General features: G+C 39.8%; 1 protein-coding gene across 7 annotated transcripts in view; it reads right to left on the minus strand.

Annotated features, from left to right (window-relative positions):
• The window catches only part of LOC146377328 (CUB and sushi domain-containing protein 3-like), a 233,650-nt gene that overhangs the window by 72,360 nt on the left and 141,032 nt on the right, over positions 1-20,258 (minus strand). For 6 of the 7 annotated variants that reach the window (XR_014801636.1, XR_014801635.1, XM_084943659.1 and 3 more), the window contains 9 exons: positions 13,959-14,083; positions 13,671-13,767; positions 12,715-12,819; positions 7,424-7,542; positions 6,237-6,306; positions 4,432-4,548; positions 4,031-4,240; positions 2,151-2,339; positions 1,012-1,189 (listed from right to left, as the gene is read on the minus strand). Coding sequence is in view for 5 of the 7 variants with exons in the window: in XM_084943659.1 (XP_084799785.1) it covers positions 1,012-1,189; positions 2,151-2,339; positions 4,031-4,240; positions 4,432-4,548; positions 6,237-6,306; positions 7,424-7,542; positions 12,715-12,819; positions 13,671-13,767; positions 13,959-14,083 (1,210 nt within the window). In the remaining 2 variants the exon portion in view is untranslated. The remainder of the gene's footprint in view (positions 1-1,011; positions 1,190-2,150; positions 2,340-4,030; positions 4,241-4,431; positions 4,549-6,236; positions 6,307-7,423; positions 7,543-12,714; positions 12,820-13,670; positions 13,768-13,958; positions 14,084-20,258) is intronic. The other variant, XM_084943657.1, reaches the window with a different exon arrangement.

Genomic DNA, 20,258 nt, shown 5'->3' on the forward strand with positions numbered 1-20,258 from the left:
GAAACAAAATGTTACCATCAAGGGACAGATTGTTTATGCGCCATTTGATTTGAAAACAGTAGTGCCAGTGGCTCCCTCCTCCCATACCATCAATGGCAGCCCTGGATGCTGGAAGGCATTTCCCTCCCTTATTACCCATGAGGACCGCTCTATGACTGCCTCAGACAACAGAGAGGATGCAGAAAGATACAGGGAAAAGGGGAGATGGGGAGATAGTGGCTGGAGTGACAGGAGGCAGGTAGTATTGTTTACTGTCGTACAACTATCTGTAAAGTTTCTCAATTGTAAACAGACATCCCAAGCAACTCAAAGTTGATGTTTTCATGCTGATACACATTTCTGTCTTTTATGGTACACTTGCTGGGGGATCTAAAGTAAAAGCAAAAGTTTGGGGGAGTAGAGAAAGGGAGCGCAGTGATTCAGACTTGAATTTCTTTTAGTTAGTTAGTCACATAAAAATAATCTAGTTGTACAGAAGGATGGAAAAAGATTTTGTTAGTAAAAGAAAGGCGTAAATGTCAGGACATATTTTTAAAATATTTGTTGTCATGTCTGGTTGTTGTCATAAGCTGTGAATGTAACTTACTTAACTGGCCTCTGGCCTTAAAACATGTTTACTTTGTAAAGCTCAAATTAATTCGTTATTCAGCAAGAATGTCTCGAGACATTTGGCTAGCACCATTCTGTGTTTGTCTGTGTGGGGTTTCTGCAGGTACTACAACTTCCTCCAACAGTCCAAAAACCTGCATGTTAGACTAACCGGTGAATGTAAATTGGCCCTACGTGTGGATGTCTGTCTCTGTGTGAACCCTATGATGGGCTGGCAACTGGTCCAGGATACCTCTCCCTCAAAGTCAGTGGGGTCAGACCCTCCCTGATCTTTTAAACTGAAAAAGTAGTTAAGAAAAAGTCTGTATTGAGCTCTGTGCACAGAAACAGCATGTGTTTCATGAGTGCTATAAGCTGATGATTGATAAATAATGTCATACTGAGAGAGAAATGAGGGCTTACCACACAGTGATGTAGTCGTAGATTGGCTCGGTATTGATAACGGAGAAATTTATGTAGATGCCGTACCCAGGGGGTACTCTGACGGTCCATATGCAGTCCTGGAAGTGTGGATACTCGGCTGGGTGTCCAGGAGAGTAAATTGTGCCATTCATGGATGTTATATTCCCACCACACAGAGCTAGAGGAGGGAAGAGAGAAAGCAATGTCGGACAAAAATAGAAAGCCAGTCATACCTCAAGTGATAAAAGCTTTTATGGTTGTATTGCCACTAACAGTTGATAAAATAAACCATAACGCTGTGTTATTGGGTTATCACCCAGATACTGGGGGGGAGAATGCACCTGTTAGACACAAATGCAAGGAATGGTTACTGGCTGTTGTGAAGTTGATGATGATGACTGATTTTGACAGCAAAACTCCCTCTATCAAACCCCCCTTAGATGTTTAAATCTGACTTTGAACTAGGAGTCAAAGCCAAAGCATTACCCACAGGATAAAAAAAAGAAGTGCTATAAACCTGACAGGAGCAATACAGCATGTAAGAACCAAAACAACATTTTAAGGTAAATATAAAACTATGGTGTGGTCTTATAAAGTCTGCTGTTGCATCGTTTAACTGATGAAAGATTGTTTAGCGTACCTGAGTGACATCTGAGGCGACTCCTTTAGAATTACATAAAAGACCAGCATGTTCAGATTTGCATTAAAGACTTGAAGATGCTCCATGTATCATTATAATCGCTAAGCATCAGTTTATAGTTCAGTAAAATAGTGTTGAATAGCTGGTGAGTCTCATGCTTTGATGTGCTAGAATAAAAGACAGCACACCAAGCAGACTGTATTCTATTATAAAATTAACTATTTAAAATAACAAAGACATTTTTTTGTAATGGAAAAGAATCTTCACCTTTACTTTAGTTAGCTGCACAAATATTTAAATATTTTCCTACTGATTTTGAAACCAGAAACATGAAAGAGCATTTTGAGATGAATAAACAGAATATGTTGATTCACCAAATATAAGAAATTCATAGGAAACATTTAGACACTGAATAGATCGAGTGCCAATTTTTTTCTGCATATGAATGACACTTGGTGCAAGGACACTGCTGAGCTTAGAGGGTACCTAAGGCACTCACCTTCACAGCGGGGGATGGGGTGGTTCCAGTTTCTGCTGATTCCATGCAGACATGTGAGCGACTGTTCTCCAAGAAGAGTGTAACCTGGCAGGCACTCAAAGGATATGGTCATCCCCACGCTGTAGTCCTGTCCGATCACTATGCCGTTACGAAACGGCCGTGGGTCTGGGCACCTCTGTAGCTCATATGCTGGGGGGGAAAGTAAAACCCATCCAAGACAAAGAGGATCATAAAACACAGAATTCAACACTGGGGTAAAAATAATAATTTTCAAGGACATGTGGTATGCAATGTTTCAGAAAATGCAAAAGGTTTTCTTTAATCCTACAACCTCAGTGGAAGAAACTGCCGTGTATACCTAATTACAAAACTTTCTCCCTTGTCTGTACCTAATGTAAATAATGGGCTTTTACATGTCCTGTTAGAGAGCGCTTCAATCTTCTTTCACGTCACTTGCAAAACCCAATTTCAAAGTGACCATAGGAAGCTTATTTAAAATCTCATAATTTTAACTTTGATTAAAAACAATGATTAAATGCATATAACGAGCAAAGCCCTACAAACTGTCACCTGCTAAGAAAATGTTTAGCTTTACGCAAATTCTAAAGACATCCTTTAGCCTCTAAATTTCATCTTATATGTCGCATCCATCACATCAAATCTGTTTTCTTTAACTTAGGTACTACTGATTTTGACAGGCAACACTGTTACATCTCTGTTGTAACACATGGATTTTAGTAATGCACAGCAGCAGGTTGGAAAATGTCTTGAAATTAGCCTTGATGAGCTGCATAAGAGTGACTATTTATCGTTCTGCTGGCTCACAGCAAAAACAGGAAAATTATGTGAATGAGAATAGTTGAATCTGGTTGTAATAAAACACATACATACATGTGAGGACATAGAGCAGGAGAGAAACAAACAGATAATAAATTTAGCCATATTATTTGCATATTGTGTGAACACTAAGCATCTAGGGATTTTGTTTTTGTTTGAACAGGCTTTCTACTGAGAATTTGTATTTAATTATTATTTATTTATTTTAAAACTTTCGTCTGTTTTGATGTGTCTTATTGTATTTTTCTGTTGCCTATTATGGCACTTAATGCTCTTATTTACTTTAATCTTTTTGTGTACCTCGCTTTGACTGCCTGTGTATCTTAATAAATACATTTTACTTACTTCATTGTTGTGGGGACAGAGTCACCAAATTTTGCCAGGGTGTTATAGTGATGTAAATAAGTCACAAAGGAAAAGCGTGGGCTGTTCAACAGGGGTAGTCTTTACTTTTGAAGAGAACACCTCACCTTCTTACGCTTTGCAAACCTATTATATGAGCAAAATATCTAACAGACTACAGTACAGGGAAAGACCTAAAATCATGATATGGACACTTGGTTATCATTTGTTATGACTATTTTTGATGCTGTACTTTACATGGTTAAAAAACAACAACAAAAAAACTTATTTATCTCATATTAGGCCTTTATGCAGCCCCTCAGTTCACTGTCTATCTGAGACATGCCATTTTAGCTCCTGTCTCTTTAAGGTACTCTCCCTAAATGTTCCCTGTTTTTTTCTGATTGGCTAACCTCCAGAGGCATTCTGAGAGACAGCACCCAGTGCTTGTGAGGTGTACCTACTGTGCTTTGGAGACATGCTGTACCTTTAGCAAATTCTCAATAACTGTGATAAAAGAAAAAAATTTGAAAAGCTAGAAAACATTCAGAAGCCTAAACTTTTAAAAGATACTTTCACATACAGCTCATACTTGCATGACATTATAATATGTATATATATCGTGCATGTGTAGACACACAGAACAGAAAATAAGGACAACAATGCACGTCCTCTTAGGCTACACTGTTTTTCTCTCTCACCCTGGTAGACAATTTGGAAGCCGGGCTTGTTCTGGGAGTAGTCGCTATGGAAGAACAGAGTAGTCTCGTGGGTGGTGCTGAAGAGAGGATTGGGCAGCGTGGGGCCACTGAACCGATCAATCACTGTTCCTGTCTCAAGGCTCCCACTGCGGATCTCCAAATAGTCATGAACAGGCTCTGTGGAGAAGTTCAGAAACTGGAGATGGATCCCTAAAGAAGAGGAAAGAGAAGGTTAATGGAAGAGGTAAACCCAAGAGCACATGAATGAAGTAAAAGAGAGCAAAGAGTGGCTATTCCTGTCAAATATTGTATTAAACTTTTATACACACTAGTACTTATACATGCTTGAAATTAGCAGGTTGTTGAGTTACACAGGAGAAGAGAGAGGAGAGGTTACAGACCGAAGCCAATAGGGAGTTGAACTCTCCAGCTGCAGTCCAGGCTGCTTTGGTAATTCCCTGGAAAGCCTGGGCTGAGGATGACGCCGCTGAAATCTGTCATGGAGCCGCCACACTGAGCTGAGGGAGACCAACCAAGGAGAAAGAACATGTCACTTCTCCATGGAGCAGCTCAGTGGGAAAACAAAGAAAAACAATGACTAGAGAGCTGCATATTCAGGGAGGGCAAAGAGCACTGTGTCTTTGTGTGAGTGAAAGTTTCAGCACACGCATAAATGTTACATATGTTGTGCATGTGTATCCTACACATTCTTTATATACATGTATAGTCTATATATATATATATATATATATATATGTTTTTGTGCAGAGCAGAGAAGGGTCTTTGTCTGTTGGATTATGTCTTTGACTTGTGCTTGTCCATCTCTTCTTGGAAAAAAAAAACAAGCACATCAAGGCACCCTCCTTGCTCAGTGGTGCTTTAAATCAAAATAAATGAGAGAGTCACTATTCAGTAGTCTAACTCAGTTTTGCTCAGTGGTGAAGGTGATTACTTCAACCTCCCACCTGCAACACCCCACCCTCTCTTGTTTGACTGAGTGCATTAGAGAACACTTAGCTTGCTGTGAAGGTTATACCCCTCTCTTGTGACACACAACCTAGTCTTACATGAACACCCAGGTGGTGTAATCTTATAATCTTAAAACTAAATCATTCCTGCTTTTCCCATCACAACCCCAACAGGCGCATTTGTCTGGCAAATGGTGGAGAACGCAAGTGATATTGCTGCTATTTCTTTGGGGACTATCAACCAAGACCAAAATGAGGCACAAACTATCTCGGGAGGTAATTGTGTTCCTGGTAGTGGGGAGGGGGGACGGGCTTGACCTGCTTGTGTATGAAATAAAAGAGAAGACGAGAGGCACTTAAAAGGGTGTTATACGTTTGGTGCAGGGGCATCCAAAGCCTTTGATGTGGGTTTATCAGCAAACAAAATGAATACAGATCCTGGGGTGTTCAGGGAAGCGTACGCACTGTAAACGAGAGAAGACTTAAGCTAACGAGTGAACGCACACATCCGAGAACATGCCTATCGACAGCAAAGCCGGGATTTATGTCTGCAGTGAACGATGAAAACCACAGGAACAGAGTATTTACACAAAGAGCTCTTTGGGTAACCGTGCAGTTTTGTCTGTGTGTGCAAGAGTGCATTTATCACATTGCATATGTTTATGTATATGTATATGTATATAACTGAGAGGAGCAGGGTGCAAGCGAACAACGAGGCGTCAAAGAGAATGTGGAGTTCTTCGTTGGTAATCTCTGGAAACTATCACTGTGACAATCAACTTGAGAGGAAGTGTCGGGGGAGAGAAGGGAGTCTCATCAGGAGTATCAGAAATCAAACAGCACACTCAGATGGTGCAAAGCCTTATTGATTTTCAACCGAAGGGGAAAGCAGAAAATTCATAATCCCTAACCCCCTCAAGGCATCTATTCCCAGCCATCACACCTCCCAACCCCCCGATCGTACAATAAAATTCTCCTAATACAATAAAATGCCCTCTTTGAGGCTGCTGAGCTATCGGGTCATTGTATATGAGAAAAATATTAGTATGAGAGAAATATAAATAAGGAGAAGATAGAAGAAAGATAAACGAGTCAATGAGAAAAATTGAATGGCAAAAATGGGAAAGAAAAAGATCTAGTTTGAGTTTGGTGCTACAAATATGGGTTTGTTGTCAACAATATCGCCTCATTGAAATGCTGTCACTAGAGCTGTCAGACTGTATGCGATAATACATTACCTAAGCACAGAGGTACGGGGTAATTCCATCTTCTGACAGGACCAGGCATGCAGGTAATATATGCATTACCCTGTTCAAGAAAACAAACAAAAACTGTTTACTGTCAATTCCCTTTCAGCAAAACACTGTGAAGTTAAAAATGAAAAGGAACACGATGAGATCAAACCAGCAGGTGACCCCAGTATATTTTATCTCTGTCCTATGGATCTTTGGATTTAGTCAAAATCCCCTTCTTGTGTGTAAATATCAAGAGTAGGGCAGGATGTTCTCGCTGCTAGGTATACAATGGGAGTAAGCACCCCGAGATAAGAACAGAAAAAAACATCTGCAAACATAATTGTGTTGAATACAAAAAAGGAAATCTAAATGTGATGGTTAATATTCAGAGCATTAATGTTTTTTTAAACATAGAAACTGGAATTTGCCTGCATGTTTGTAAAATGCATACATGCAGGGTGATTCTCCAAAAACCTGTACACTAACATCACGCCTGAAAAAACATAGCTATACTGCACACTCACACACTACCTACCTAAACTCAAAAGACTCATCCATACTTTTGCTTTTGTTACTACACCCGCCTCAAGTCTATTTCTGGTGTTCAGACACTCAGCCTGAAGATGTGTGTAAGAAGTTGCTGGTTAGTCCAGAGAGGATATGAAAAGAAGAGAATGCCCGAGCTGGGAAGAAAAATCGGTGTGGGATTAGTGAGGCGACTGTTAACACAATCCATCGCCTGTGGCCTTGGAAGGTTCTACAGCTCAAAACGCCACAGCTACTGAATCTACTCAGGCAGGATTGGAAGAAGTTAAAGCTGCTTTGTAACGAACACACTAGGACTCACACTTACACAAACATGCAAGCAGGGAGGCGTGCAAGCAATGTACGCACACATACACGCGCACCACTACAAATAAACTTGCAAACACACTTGCCTATTCACATACTTCTTTCCTGTACTCTTCCGCTCACACATACACACACACACACACACACACACACACACACACACACACACACACACACACACACACACACACACACACACACACACACACACACAGTCATCAAAAGGACTTGATTCCTCTGTTTTAAAACATTCATCCCCATGAAAATGTCACTCATTTAGCCAGGTCAATATTTTTCACTAAGAGAGCTGCAGATCTGCACTTCATATGTCCACCTACCTGTAGTGAAAAGCCTTGATCACATTGGAAGGAAACCATGTCACCCACAGTGTAACGATCTCCAACTTTTCGGCCATTACTGGGAGGCAGCGGCTCTGGACACGAATCCAAACCTATTGCTTAGGACAGAGTCACAACACACAAGTGTGGACAGCGATCATTCTTCTGCATATCAAAGAAACTCCTCCATATATATTTGGAGTAAATATTTACATTTAATCAACCAGTACCTATAGAGGGAAGGAATAATTTAATTAAAACCAACCTTTTTGACATAATTATAAAATTCCTCATTTTAATGTGCTTATAATCGCATATTAATTGAGCAAGCCCCCCCACCCCACCACCACCACCACGCCGACTCTTTGTCTCTCTTTCCCCTCATCATAACGTTTAGAAAGTGGGGCAAGCTATGAAGCTATTCTACTCGTGGCTGTAATCGCAAAATCCTTCTGACTGTGATCTGAAGCAATCACTGTGAAATTACAAAGCAATCCCTGAAGTATTACTTGACAGACGCATTGAGCCCCATTGGAAAGAAATGATTACAGTGCCACTTGCCAGGTAGTGAAAGGCTAGATATTGTGTTTTAATGGCTTAAAAGCAATGGTGATGCCAGCTATATGGACTATATTAATGTAGGACATTTTAAGGAAATTTGAGCCTGCTCAAAGCCTGCTTTTTACAAATAAAAGAAAGAAAAAAAGACAAGAAATATAGTCAGGTTGCAATTTCATTTATCTAAGAAGTGACTAAAATATATTGACAGGCAGAGGAGAAAACATTTTACATCATTACTTTGAGGCATATAATGCTGTTATTCAATGAAAGGCAGCACTGGAGACATGCTCATCTTAAACATTTTTCAAATCGCACCAGTCGTCTGTCAAACATTGTTTTTCGATGCATCAAACAACACGAAAATAGGCTGACGAAAAACAGGAGCTAGTTACCTTCGTAATAACCCACATACAAATCTAGATGGTTTTATTAGGTTTCCTTCGTAATGTAAAATTTGTAAGCAGGCCGCAGGGAGCGGAATAGTGTAGACAAATACAGCATCCCCAACAATGTTGCAGGCAAACACAAGCATTTCACAAGCACTCGCATTCAAGCCCACTCAAAGAGTTAACTTGTCCAAACAAGTCAGTGGGTGGATAAACACAAACATGGTAGGGGAAGTGCCCTCAAAAGATTCAGAACAATTTAAAGGTGACTCTGAATAGCAGGAGTGGTCACTCCACTCAACATCTACTGAAAGTTAGAGAGGATATTTGAGTGGGAGGAGACGGTAACCCAAGAGACGCAGAGCAGGAAGCAACGTGAAAGCAGCTGGAGATTATACAGGGTGAGTGGGTGGATGCTTTGAAGCTGTGAAGTTCTGTCATATGTGGGTATAAATAAGAGCAATAATTTGACAAATTCTTCGACTTAGAAATGTTTAATTAATTTCAAGGAGATTTGATGACACAATTCACAAGAGCGGAGCAGTTGCTGCTAAAATATTAGGCTGCCAGAAGGTAATTTTGAGATTAAAGCACAATGCAGCTCTAAAATTGTCATGTGTACTCGTGATAAGGAATAATCGGCCTGTCTCTTGCAGTGTTTTGTGAAATTTGCACTGTTCACTTCAAACAATGAAAATATTAAAAGGTTGTCAAACCCTGTAATAATACAAAATGCCCAGGTTCGGGAAAATGACCCTGAAAAATCAGAGAACAGTTCCCAAAGCCAGAGGTGGAGCACCAGATCTTAGGTCAGGTTAAACATGTGCGTCTGCCAACATTATGGTCCAGGTTCCTGCCACCTTGTGATGGTTTCCACTCAAGCCGTCAGGAATCACATTTTGGAACGGCCACCTGTTTCTGCATGTGCACCCATGTCTTGAAGCAGTGCTATCCTTATCAAACACGACGCCCTGCCGAATGCATCCAGGCAAAGCAATTTCAATCATGTGTGTCATCAGTTACTACCCAGTTGTGCACACTAGCCGAGAGTTTCTGCTCTTGTGCCTTTACACTTTTTAGAAATTCGATCAGTTCAGTATTTATTTTTTAAAAATTAAACTCGACCTGCAAAACAACACAACTGTTTAGTATTCCAAACAGTAGGAGGAGGTTCGAGACAAAAAAAAAATAAAAGAAAAAATGCAGGGACAATAAAAGCTACCTGAAAGATGAGGCAGGAAAACATGCAGGTCAGACAATATAGAAGAGCCTACTGTGGAGAAAAAAGTTTCTTTGCAAAGGTATATATGCAAATGAACGGCTCATTTTTACGAGGCAATATACTGCGGATACACACTGCTCACAGCTCAGGCGACTCCAAGTTTAAGATGCGGAGGAGATAAAGTGTGGCAGGTGGTGGTTTCCACCTGTGGGTGGAGGAGCAGTAAAACAACTTAAGGTAGATAGTCTCAGTTTTTCTTTTTTTTAAACAGACATTAACAAAGTGTGAGGCACAATATCAATTACGACACTGTGACATTTTTATGTCGTTCATCAGATTTCCATCCCTAATCCTGCCACTAATTTTTAAATATGACTACTTTTATCAATATAATAAACCAGCCACTGTAATTGTTTTGCACAATTAACTTAATCAAGACATTAAAGTATTAAAATGATACAGTGCATGAATGTATTTAGTATTAACACACTATGTGCAGAGGAAGTGAGTGCGTTAAATGAACAATCAACAGATCTCTTGAGATTATACATGCGTCACAATGACACCTGTTATGCAACCTGTTTATTGTGAGCAAAAATATGTAAGACTGCATTCTTGCAATATTTTCTTACAGAGTTACAGCACCAGTCAAAAGTTTGGACAGACTCAAATTTTTGAATTGTACTCTATACGATGTTGGGTTAGATTAAATAAGACGCATTAAAACTAGTACACAGCTGTGCTGCATGCCGGGACTGACTGATAAAAAAATCTAAAGCCAAGTCTATATGTGAATAGATGTGAACTGTGTATGCACAGATGATGCTATTAATACAAGTAACTTTGAACCAGAATGCAAATAGTAGGCTTATAGTTTAGTATCAAATGCTAACAGATGTGCATTTCACATACACTAGTAGTGTCACTTTTTCCAGGTCATCATACAGCATAGTACTGAAAAATAGTGTAGTAAGAAAATGTGAATGAGTAGTAACCTGGTAATTTCTGCTCTTAATCTTTAAAAATGCTGCAAGGCTTAGCCGTGATAGATGTAATTCATAAGGAAAAATGTGGAAGTACTTATCGGGGAGATTACAGGTAGTAACCATAGACTTGACACTGCTATATTTTCTTGGTGTGACTGAAGAAAGTCTGGAAAGATCTTAAGACCATGTCAAAGAAAGAGTACCTTTCTGAGCTGTCAAACAATTGATTCAGTGTGGTGTCACAGTTATTCCACGTAGCAGTGACAATAAGCCAAACTTTGGTAGACGGCAGTGATCGAAGCCCAATATGGGACTTGATTTGGGATGCAAGCTGCTATACAGCATGTGCGAACACTGCAATTATGTTTTCAGCTATAGCATTCTGTTTGCCTTAGGAGAGCTGCTTAAACGTTTTTCTTTTAAGATGTTGTACTGGCGGGTGGTATAAAGAATTTCTATGACTGGTCTCAGTGGACTGCAACAATCACCCAAAGGAAACATTTTAAAACAGATGGTTAGTTGGCTGGGTGTGTGCCAATAGCTGTTGCTGTTTTCTACCCCCTCTACTGAGCTTTCAGAGCATTAATTGGGAACTAAAAACTCAAGTGCGTGAAGTATAAATGACTATTTCAAGCCAACCAGTGTAGATACATCTAACTACAGGTCAGAAGAGGATTAATGTAATAGCTAATGTGACCAAATAAATTAGACTCTGAAATCTGCTATATGTAGGATAAAATATCAGAAAGTGAAAAAACTGCAATACTTCACGAGTGGTTCCATAGGGAAGCTACATGGATTAATCACACATCCCATTTTGTTTCTTCTTTTTTTTTTTTGCAGATAGGAAAAGTAGCAGGAAAAGTAACAAATAGCAAGAGAAGAAAGCAGAGAGGAACTGGAGCGTGGTTTGCACAAAGAATAAGGGAGTATACTTTACAAGGGCAGCAGTGGCAAAGTGTAAGACAGACACAGAGCAAAGAGCTGACTGTGATTCTCAGCGGTAGGTAGAGGTAGTGGGGGTGGGGTGACATGGCGTGGAAGTGCAGAAAGGAAAGAGCGCACTGAGAGACATGAGTACAGAGTGGCTCCAAACAAGAAGAACGAAGCACCTACTGTGAGATACATGACTGTGAAGTCGTTCTCAACAGTGGCATGACGCTCAGAGACTGACACAACTGACAGCAAGGACACACACGGTGACAGCAGTGATTTTTCTTGTTTTCCAACAAATTTGCAGAAAGTGACAGTTTGAACTGAGCTCACTCAAAAAAAAGTGTGACTCTTTAGCTGTTATGTATGTGTAAAAAAATTCAAGGCTGGATGTGTTAACGCGTTGGCCGTCATTTCTGTTTTTGACATTTCCATATCGTCCTGTTTTAATCACAGCATTAGGAAGTCTTCCCGGTCTTTCCACACTGCCACAAATGTGCATCACAGACAATGAGTGGGTCTGCCCACAGTCTCGTATCAGCCAATGAGTGGTTAGTAAAAAACCAGCAGGAAGACAAACGTGAAGAGCAAACAAGACAATACACGCCAGCTTAAAATTTAACTAAGAGAAAAGGACATTAGAAGAGACAAAGAATGGTGCCTGCAGTGTAAGTGAATTAAAGAAAAGCTGCATGGATCAAGGACATAGCCTTTTCTTTAAGATGTGCAATTTTTAAATGGGAGTAAATCAGGCACTCCATTGGGGCACGCTATACTCCTTCAATTCTGATGCACAGTAAATGTTTAGCATGCTCTTTAGCAAATATGTCTGGAAGTGAACAGTCCACTGAGAGATAAGGAAACTTAGTCCCTAAATGAATGAAAGAAAAAGGATGTGGGTCCAGTAAGTTGAAGCTATGGGGGGAATTTAAAAAAGAAGCCACTTGGGAATACCAAGCTACCATACCAGAAAAGCGGATACAAAGCCTAAAAATTAGAAAAGATAATGAGGAAGAAAAAGCTTTGCCCACTCACTTACTCTCCATTTCACACCATTTTTTATAGCTCCAACTGTGCCATCCACACCAGCTGTCCCTCTTATTCCTTATACCCTTGTGCAGCAGCTGGAAGTCAGTGGCAGATGGACACAGAAAGACAACAGACAAAGTGACAGGCAGGCAGACGAGCCGTCTCTCCTCATACCTGTGTACTCCAAGTGGAAGCCGGCGGCAGATACACTGATGTCAGACTGGAAGGTCAGGTACAGGTTGTTGGATGTGCTGTTCAGCAGTTGGGGAATTGTTGTACCTGAATCATAAAATATACAAAACTCTGTGTCAGAGCCTGTGTACTTCACTTTCTGGATTTAAGCCTACCAAAAGCATGTGAACGTGTGCAAAGTATTTAACTCTGCACTGCTTTCTGTTACACAGTTTAAGAAAATCATGCTTGGTACATCTCCTCTAGCTCTTTAGTCACAGAAGTTAGATGCATAAAATCACATCGAGGAAGAGGAATGGTCTACAATTCAAATTCACTGCAAAATAATCTGTATGTGCAGCTACGCTGAGCTCAGGGAACATTTTCTCTGTTCCCCGTGTCTTTGGGAATTTGCGGTGAGACTTTGGCTTGTAATTATAATCATCTTTATCAATTTAGCCAAAGCTAAACATGATTGCTAGCCATTTAAAACGCCTGACCCTTTTCACACTGCAGTTAGTTCTGCACTGTGGGGCTGTTTCACTTTTCAGAGAGTGTCTTTTTCCTAAAGGAGATCTCCGTATCAAGGCTGAAGTCATTATGTTAAACCAGCCCCTCATATTCCATAATTGAGCATCTGAAGTGACGTGATGACCTGTTTCTTATAGGTTACTGAGTGACAAATGCACCGTTTCTAATAATGTAAACCCGAAGGCAACACTACAAATGTAAAGTTCCCAAGTGAAACAGGGGTTACATTATAAAGCTCTCAACTGCAAAGGCCAGGACACTGTGACAGAGCAAGGGTTTCTTTTTTTCTCCTTTTTTATTGTTTTTTTGACAGCATTCTCAAATGTCATCAGCTCGATCACCGCATCTGTCTCTTGCTGGGATCTTGTGACACCTGATTGAAAATCAAGTGGGAGCTGACAATTAAATTTTAGATGTATAACATTTACCTGAGTAGCTACCAAGCCTTGGGGCGTTACCATCAACGCCATCAAAAAAATCCAGCGAATCCCAGTTGTGTTCTGTGGCAAAGGTCACGACCTGAATCTGAAAGGGAAACATAACATAATACAAAAAGTTTAATAAGTATGAAACCTTAACAAATTTCCAAAGGAAAAAAGCATGAGTTGGGAAATGGCTAATTTGTATGTATCAGTAATAAATCCACCCCTCAAAAAAAAAATCTCTTAATCTTTCATCAAACATGACTCTGCTAAGATCTGCATGTGTCTTCTCACCTGGATGCCGGCTCCCTCAGGAACAGAGATTTTCCAGGCACAGTTCAAATAGTTGGCATATGGATCTGGATATCCAGGAGAGAGGATAGTACCCTTGCGTTCAGTTAAGACTCCACCACAGGGAACTAGAAAAAAGGAAAGCATATGCAAAAACTGAGTTCGGGCTAACTGAAGTCACGTATACACCTAAAAATCAAAAGTGGACCAAAATGGGTCACAGCAGCAAAAATATCCAGCTATCACACTTTTAAAACTCCTAACTGATCATTAATAGATGGATGTTAAATGAGCAACTGGAAAAATCCCTTCAGCTGATGAAATTCTATTGATACAAAGGAAAGATGAGGCACCCGTAGCACAGTGAGCCATGATAATGTAAATCTACTCTATTTTATGCCATTCTTATACACGCGACATGCTAATCATCAAACTCAGTGGACCGCAGCATGGAGCCATAAACTTATCTCATGCGATACACAGAAGTAAACAGTTTAACCCTGATGTGTAATTTAATCTCTCACAGGCCATACAAATCAAATCTTTCAATTGTGAATGCTATTCTGAGCATGCCCTGTTGCTACCAATGCCTCCAGTCATTTATTTATCAACCCTCTGACCTCTCAGATGAATTGAACCTCTCAGTATGATGTGCTGAAATTGTCAAGGAGTGCGATAAAGCTTATTATAACTCAAACAACAACCACCACCAAATCGTGACGATATGTCCAAGTGCCGTTTCGAGACGAGTGCCAGTGGCCCCAGTATTCAACCGGGACTATTCTATGCAGTAATTCTGGCTTACAATGAGAAGCAGTCCCTTTCTATTGAAATAAAGTTCTGCTGACTAATACAGAAACCTGCAATAACCTGTAGGATATTGTGCTGTTGTGATAAAGTGTTATGACACCTTATCATCAGGGAGAAGTGTAAAGTGGTTTATATTTTATCCCTGGATATTTCTATGTTTTCTCTCCTGGGAACGATTGTTCTGCTGCCACCAGTAGCAAAGTATGAGTCAACTTAAGTCACGGCATATATTTCAACATTACTGTCGGATACCTTGTCTAAAAATTAAGCAGTATATTCAAACCAGCTGACTAAAGATATGAAGAAAATGGCAAGTGAAAAGAATCACAGACCTTCTGTTTTGTTTAATACAACCAACAAAGTAATTTCTTTATCAGTCCTCTGATGTTGAAGGTTACCAACCATTTGTGTGTTTCTCTGCAGCATGGGACCATAAACATAGCTGTCAGTCTAAGAGGACATTCAGCAGAGTAGTTCAAAGTGTTCTCACAAAGAAGAGACTGATACTTTTTGTCAAGGACAAGGGTTTACCCCGTGCAGGTCAATGATAATCACTATTTTTGATATCCATCAGCCGATGGCAGATACAATGAAAGTGACAAGAGGAGACATGGAAAACTTGGGGAAAAAAACAATAGACTCCCTTTGCAATAAACACTAAAGTGGCTGATGGAGAAAGAGAAAAAAGTACAGTCACAAGTTCAAAGTTATCAGCATTTTACAGGTGATATCTACCATCTGAAAGACACTTGGAGAACGGTGCCAAAGTGACTGCTTTGTTGCTTTTTATACTGAGTGACACATTAGAGACAATGAATTCTGTACTGCATCTCTCAGCAGTCACAGAGCGGAGTCATCACACTTATATACTCGCTACCACAGTTATGGCTTCTTCTGCTAAAGCACATCATGTGCAGACTACTTGGTATGGAAATCAGTCATCTCCTATACATGCACGAAAGTAGGATGCGAGTTTGTGCAATTGTTTTGTCTAAAAACGAAAAAAATAAAGGTCAATGCCCATAACATCCATAGCAACACCGTGAGAATGTCATATCCTGTTGGCACCACTCAAAAGCTCCTTGAAGGTTTGAAGTGCTGTGCGATAACTAAGCAGAGATTGTTTCATGCTGCCTATACTGCACAGAAAATAATTTCTTCTCAACATCTTTATTATTACCAACCCTTCAGTGATGAGCCAAACACCTGAGAGAAATTGAAACCAGTTTATGAACAAAGTACAGTCAGCTTTGTTGTGTTCTGGTGGGTTGTTTTTCTTCTTCTTCGTTATTCATCAAGAAGAAGAGCATCGCCTTGAGAACAAGCCTAATTTCACAACTCATTTCGGTCCTGTGAGAAAATGCAACTGGTCAAGCGAGATTGGAAAATATGACTGCAATAAAGAACTGAAAGCTTTAGACTTACCGTAGGTAGACAAAGGTTGGGACCATATATTATATTACACTATAAAACTGCACAGTTTGATATGCAGGAAAGTGACAGGAGCTTATAATTGGAAATGTTTTAATCACGTAATGTCTGTGACATAATAGCTTAACATATTCTTAAATGGTTCTTGCACTTTTACAAATTACACATTCATTTCATTAAATGTTGCATACATTTCACACCTGACAACCTTTTGTCAAGTTTCAGAATTCTCTATTTTTCATCTATCTTGATGTGACACGTTAATGCTGCATACAATAGTCACACTGAGTGATATCTCTGCTTGCTAAATATATTAGTCAAGCTGCAAAGCTGCTAATCCATATAATTTGTTATGGTCCTGGGTCGGTCCTGGGGCTTTTACCCAGTGATTTTGTTTTTTTTGGGACTTTTTAGTTTTCCTTATGTAAATCTTTGATTCTTGGTTTTCTTTGGGTTTATATTCATGTATCTTTTTTTTCCTTGCTGTCTTCTTGCTCCCTAGTTCTATATATTATTCCCTTGTGTTCTGCCTTTTTGTGCCAAGTCCCAGTGTTTGGCTACTTCCTGTTTTATTTTGGTAACACATGGCTACTGTGGTTGGTATTTATATACTCGCCCTGTCTGGTTTTCTGAGTTTAGTTTCAGCTGTGTTCCCCTCCCGTTTCCTCTTTCTTCATTACCTTGTGCTTTCATTGTCCCTGTCTCCCCTGGCCCTTTGTCAAATCGTCCTACCAGCTGTGCTGTCCCTATTGTTTTTCCCTGTGCTTTCTTGTGCCTTGTGGATTTTGTTTACCATTTCTGGACTACCTGTTACTTGTTCTTTTCATGGAATAAATGCTCAATTTGACAGTCAACCTTCATCTACCACACTACTATCCTCAATCTTTCACCACACCTCCCATAGCTAAATCTGATAGAAAGGACTGGAGAAAATATTTGTGCTCCCATTCTCACAGATGTGTTTTTGGCCAAAAGAGTAAAAGTTATAAATGAATAAAAAAGACAAAAGCGTTAAAGTAATAGAAACACACCATTAGATAAACTGGCAGTAATTTCCGATTTCATTGTGGAAAGTTAAGTAAACTTTTAAATGTAGCGAAACCTCAAGAGCAGCTCATTTTGCTCCAGAGATGCACTCTGGCCTGGCTTTGCTTCACACTCCCAGACTAAGACACTTTAATTGGTCTTGGGAGGCTATTGCAAAACAAGAATCCACTGTTTAAAAACAAACTCTGCACGACACTGTTTACTTGTTGACACCTTCGAAAAAGCCAACAGTGAATTCCATAGCGTGGGCATACCGAGCATGAATCATGGCAATCTGTGAGCTTATGCAATATGAGGATTTTCTACAATCAGAAGTGATTAAGTATGTGTTTGAGATTAAGCTGCAATTCTGTCACTCATGCAGGAAACAAGCCAGGGGACAATTATGCTCATCTGTTTAACTTTATCACTTCTACTTCAACCTGTAATAGGCAGTCGGTCATTTGCACAATCTAATGGGGACATAGGAGTCCACACACAGTTGAAAAAGATCTGACATAAGGGTTAGGGTTAGCATTTTTTTTTAAGCTCTGTCTACGCGCTGCAAGTTAAACTCCTTTTATAAAACAAAAACATCTATTTATTCAAGTCAACTGCTCTACATAAAAATTCAACAAAGTCTGCCCCAACATTATGCATCCATTCAGGCGGGGCTAATTAAATCACAACAGGACGTTGTAGAGACTCACCAGCAAAACCCTCATTCAGCAGCTTTGTACGTGTAAAATCAAAAGAAATACAACAGCCGCACGACGAGCGAGGTCAATCACATCTGGACGAGGAAATTAAAATATATCATCTGAAACATGGACACCTTTCTAGAGAGCGGTGTCTGATGCCGTCATATCACATAAAGAGGGCGTGAGTAATTGAGCATGGTGCGGGTTTTTTTTAGGCTTCCATGAAACTATATCCATTATTCTGGACGAGTACACTGCCGCTGGGGGAGATGCTGCAGCCAGATTCAATCTCCAGATAAAAATCACTATGTTTAAAATGGAACTGCGCGTGCCACTGCTATTCCCTTACCACTTGGCACTCGACTTGGATGAACCCTGGCTGGAAATCTCTCGCACTTACCGGCTGGTACTATTTACTGGCTGGCACAAGGCCTGACTTCAATAGATTTTACCTCATTTCATCGTCAGTCCTTGATCTCCCCAAGACAGATATGTGGGTGTCTTTGTGAGACTGACTGCATGTCCTTCTGCACGCTTTCAGGCATGGGTAGCAGTGTTTGCTGACAGCATACCTAAATCATCCTGTACACAAATATGGACTATGCATATTCATGCAGGTATATTTACATGTAAAATGGTTTTGTGCATGCTAGCCAAACATCCATGTAGGGAGAAATGTCTGTCCCTTCAGCAGATGGTTCGCATCCACCTTACATAGGCCGCCAAGAGCTGTTGTAATAATAGGGCTGTTGGATCATGGCTAGTTAATTATATTTTCTGGTTTTCAAAAATGTATGAATTTCTCTGTCCCTGTTTGTCACTGGTTTTGAACTTTAAATCTTTTATATGAAACGAGAGTTGCTGTCTTTTAAAACAACCTTATAAACTAGATATTATTGTTACGCTACAACACTACAACTCAACACTAGCTCTTCACAGAAGGTGCAGCGACAGCGGGTCCTCTCCACATTGACACAGACTCTTTAAGTCATTCGTAACTGTGTGTGTGTAAGTTTGGTAGCGAGTAGTAGAAGGCTATAGAGTGGGTTTACTAGAGTTTTTTTCACCAGCATGCATCTATATCTATCTATAACTATCATCAGCTTACAGCTTTAAGTGTTTAAGGTATGTGCTAACTAAAAATAAAGACAAGATGATAGTTTATTAAATTTTAATGAAATTTGCAGATTGTTTCCGTGAAGTTTAATAAACTCATTGCTATCTAAAATATAACAGGACACCGGAGTATATTCTCGAGCATCTCACACTTCTGATAATCAGTTGTCTGCTTGACGTTTATTCAGCTGTGTAAAAACTATAACTTTAATCTCAGCCAAACCGATTGACTCAGGAACAAATAAAATACTAAAAAAAAGCCAAACAATAACATTTTTAAGTTATCTAAGTGACTTATATATGTTTAACCTGAGTAGCGAAAGACAGCGGTGGGTTTGAAAAGGATTTGCCGGGAGTCCGGTGTTCTCACGGGCTCTAGTGAGCCTTGCCCCCGGCTAGCTATCGAGCTAGTGGGTAACAGACGTCTCCGAAAACGTCGGAGCGCTTTTGAAAATATGTGGTGTCTTGATAAACTGAGCAGAAATTTGAGGTTTACACAGTTACATTCCCGTCTGAAAATATATTAAACGTTTATTTTGTGACCCAGAAAGAATAATAAGAGTAATATTAAAACTAACTAGCTGCCGCCATTGTTGGAAACTGATCTGGGCTGCGCTATGAATTCTGGGACAGAGCTACTTCTTCTTCTTCTTCGGGGTTTAACGGCAGCTGGCATCCTTGTACATGCAGTGCTGCCATCTTCTGTTTCAGTCCGTTATTACACTCTTAAATCCTACTACTTATTCCTGCGTCTTTTGTGATCTTACAAAGCTTCAAACGACACGTCGACGTAATCGTGACTAGTCGACTAATCGTGGCAGCCCTATAACATATCCATTATAATGGCATTAACCTTGCAAAGCACTATATTTATATCAAGAGTGCATTAATAATGATTCTTGTCAAAAGCTACAATGTATTATATTGTACACATAGCATTACAATTTTGGCATTGCGGGACAGAATGATGGTGTTTGAATATTCTCTCCAGATTTATTTGCATATGGAGTGCTAATGTGTTAAAAATACCTTTTATAGCAGAGCTGTTATACTGAACTACATTATACTGAGGGCATATAGAGATTAAAGTTCTTGAAAGATCTGTTGTTGTTGGATGTATTTACTTTACACTGATATTTATTTTTTCCACTTATCTGGAAAAACACAGGAACCTAAAACCCTTGGGTGAAGTTTGTTCTGTTTGCTGTTGCTTCTCTCT

The sequence above is a fragment of the Perissodus microlepis genome, chromosome 11, assembly GCF_051167445.1.
Source record: "Perissodus microlepis isolate ML-2025 ecotype Zambia chromosome 11, ASM5116744v1, whole genome shotgun sequence".
Taxonomy (NCBI): domain Eukaryota; kingdom Metazoa; phylum Chordata; class Actinopteri; order Cichliformes; family Cichlidae; genus Perissodus; species Perissodus microlepis.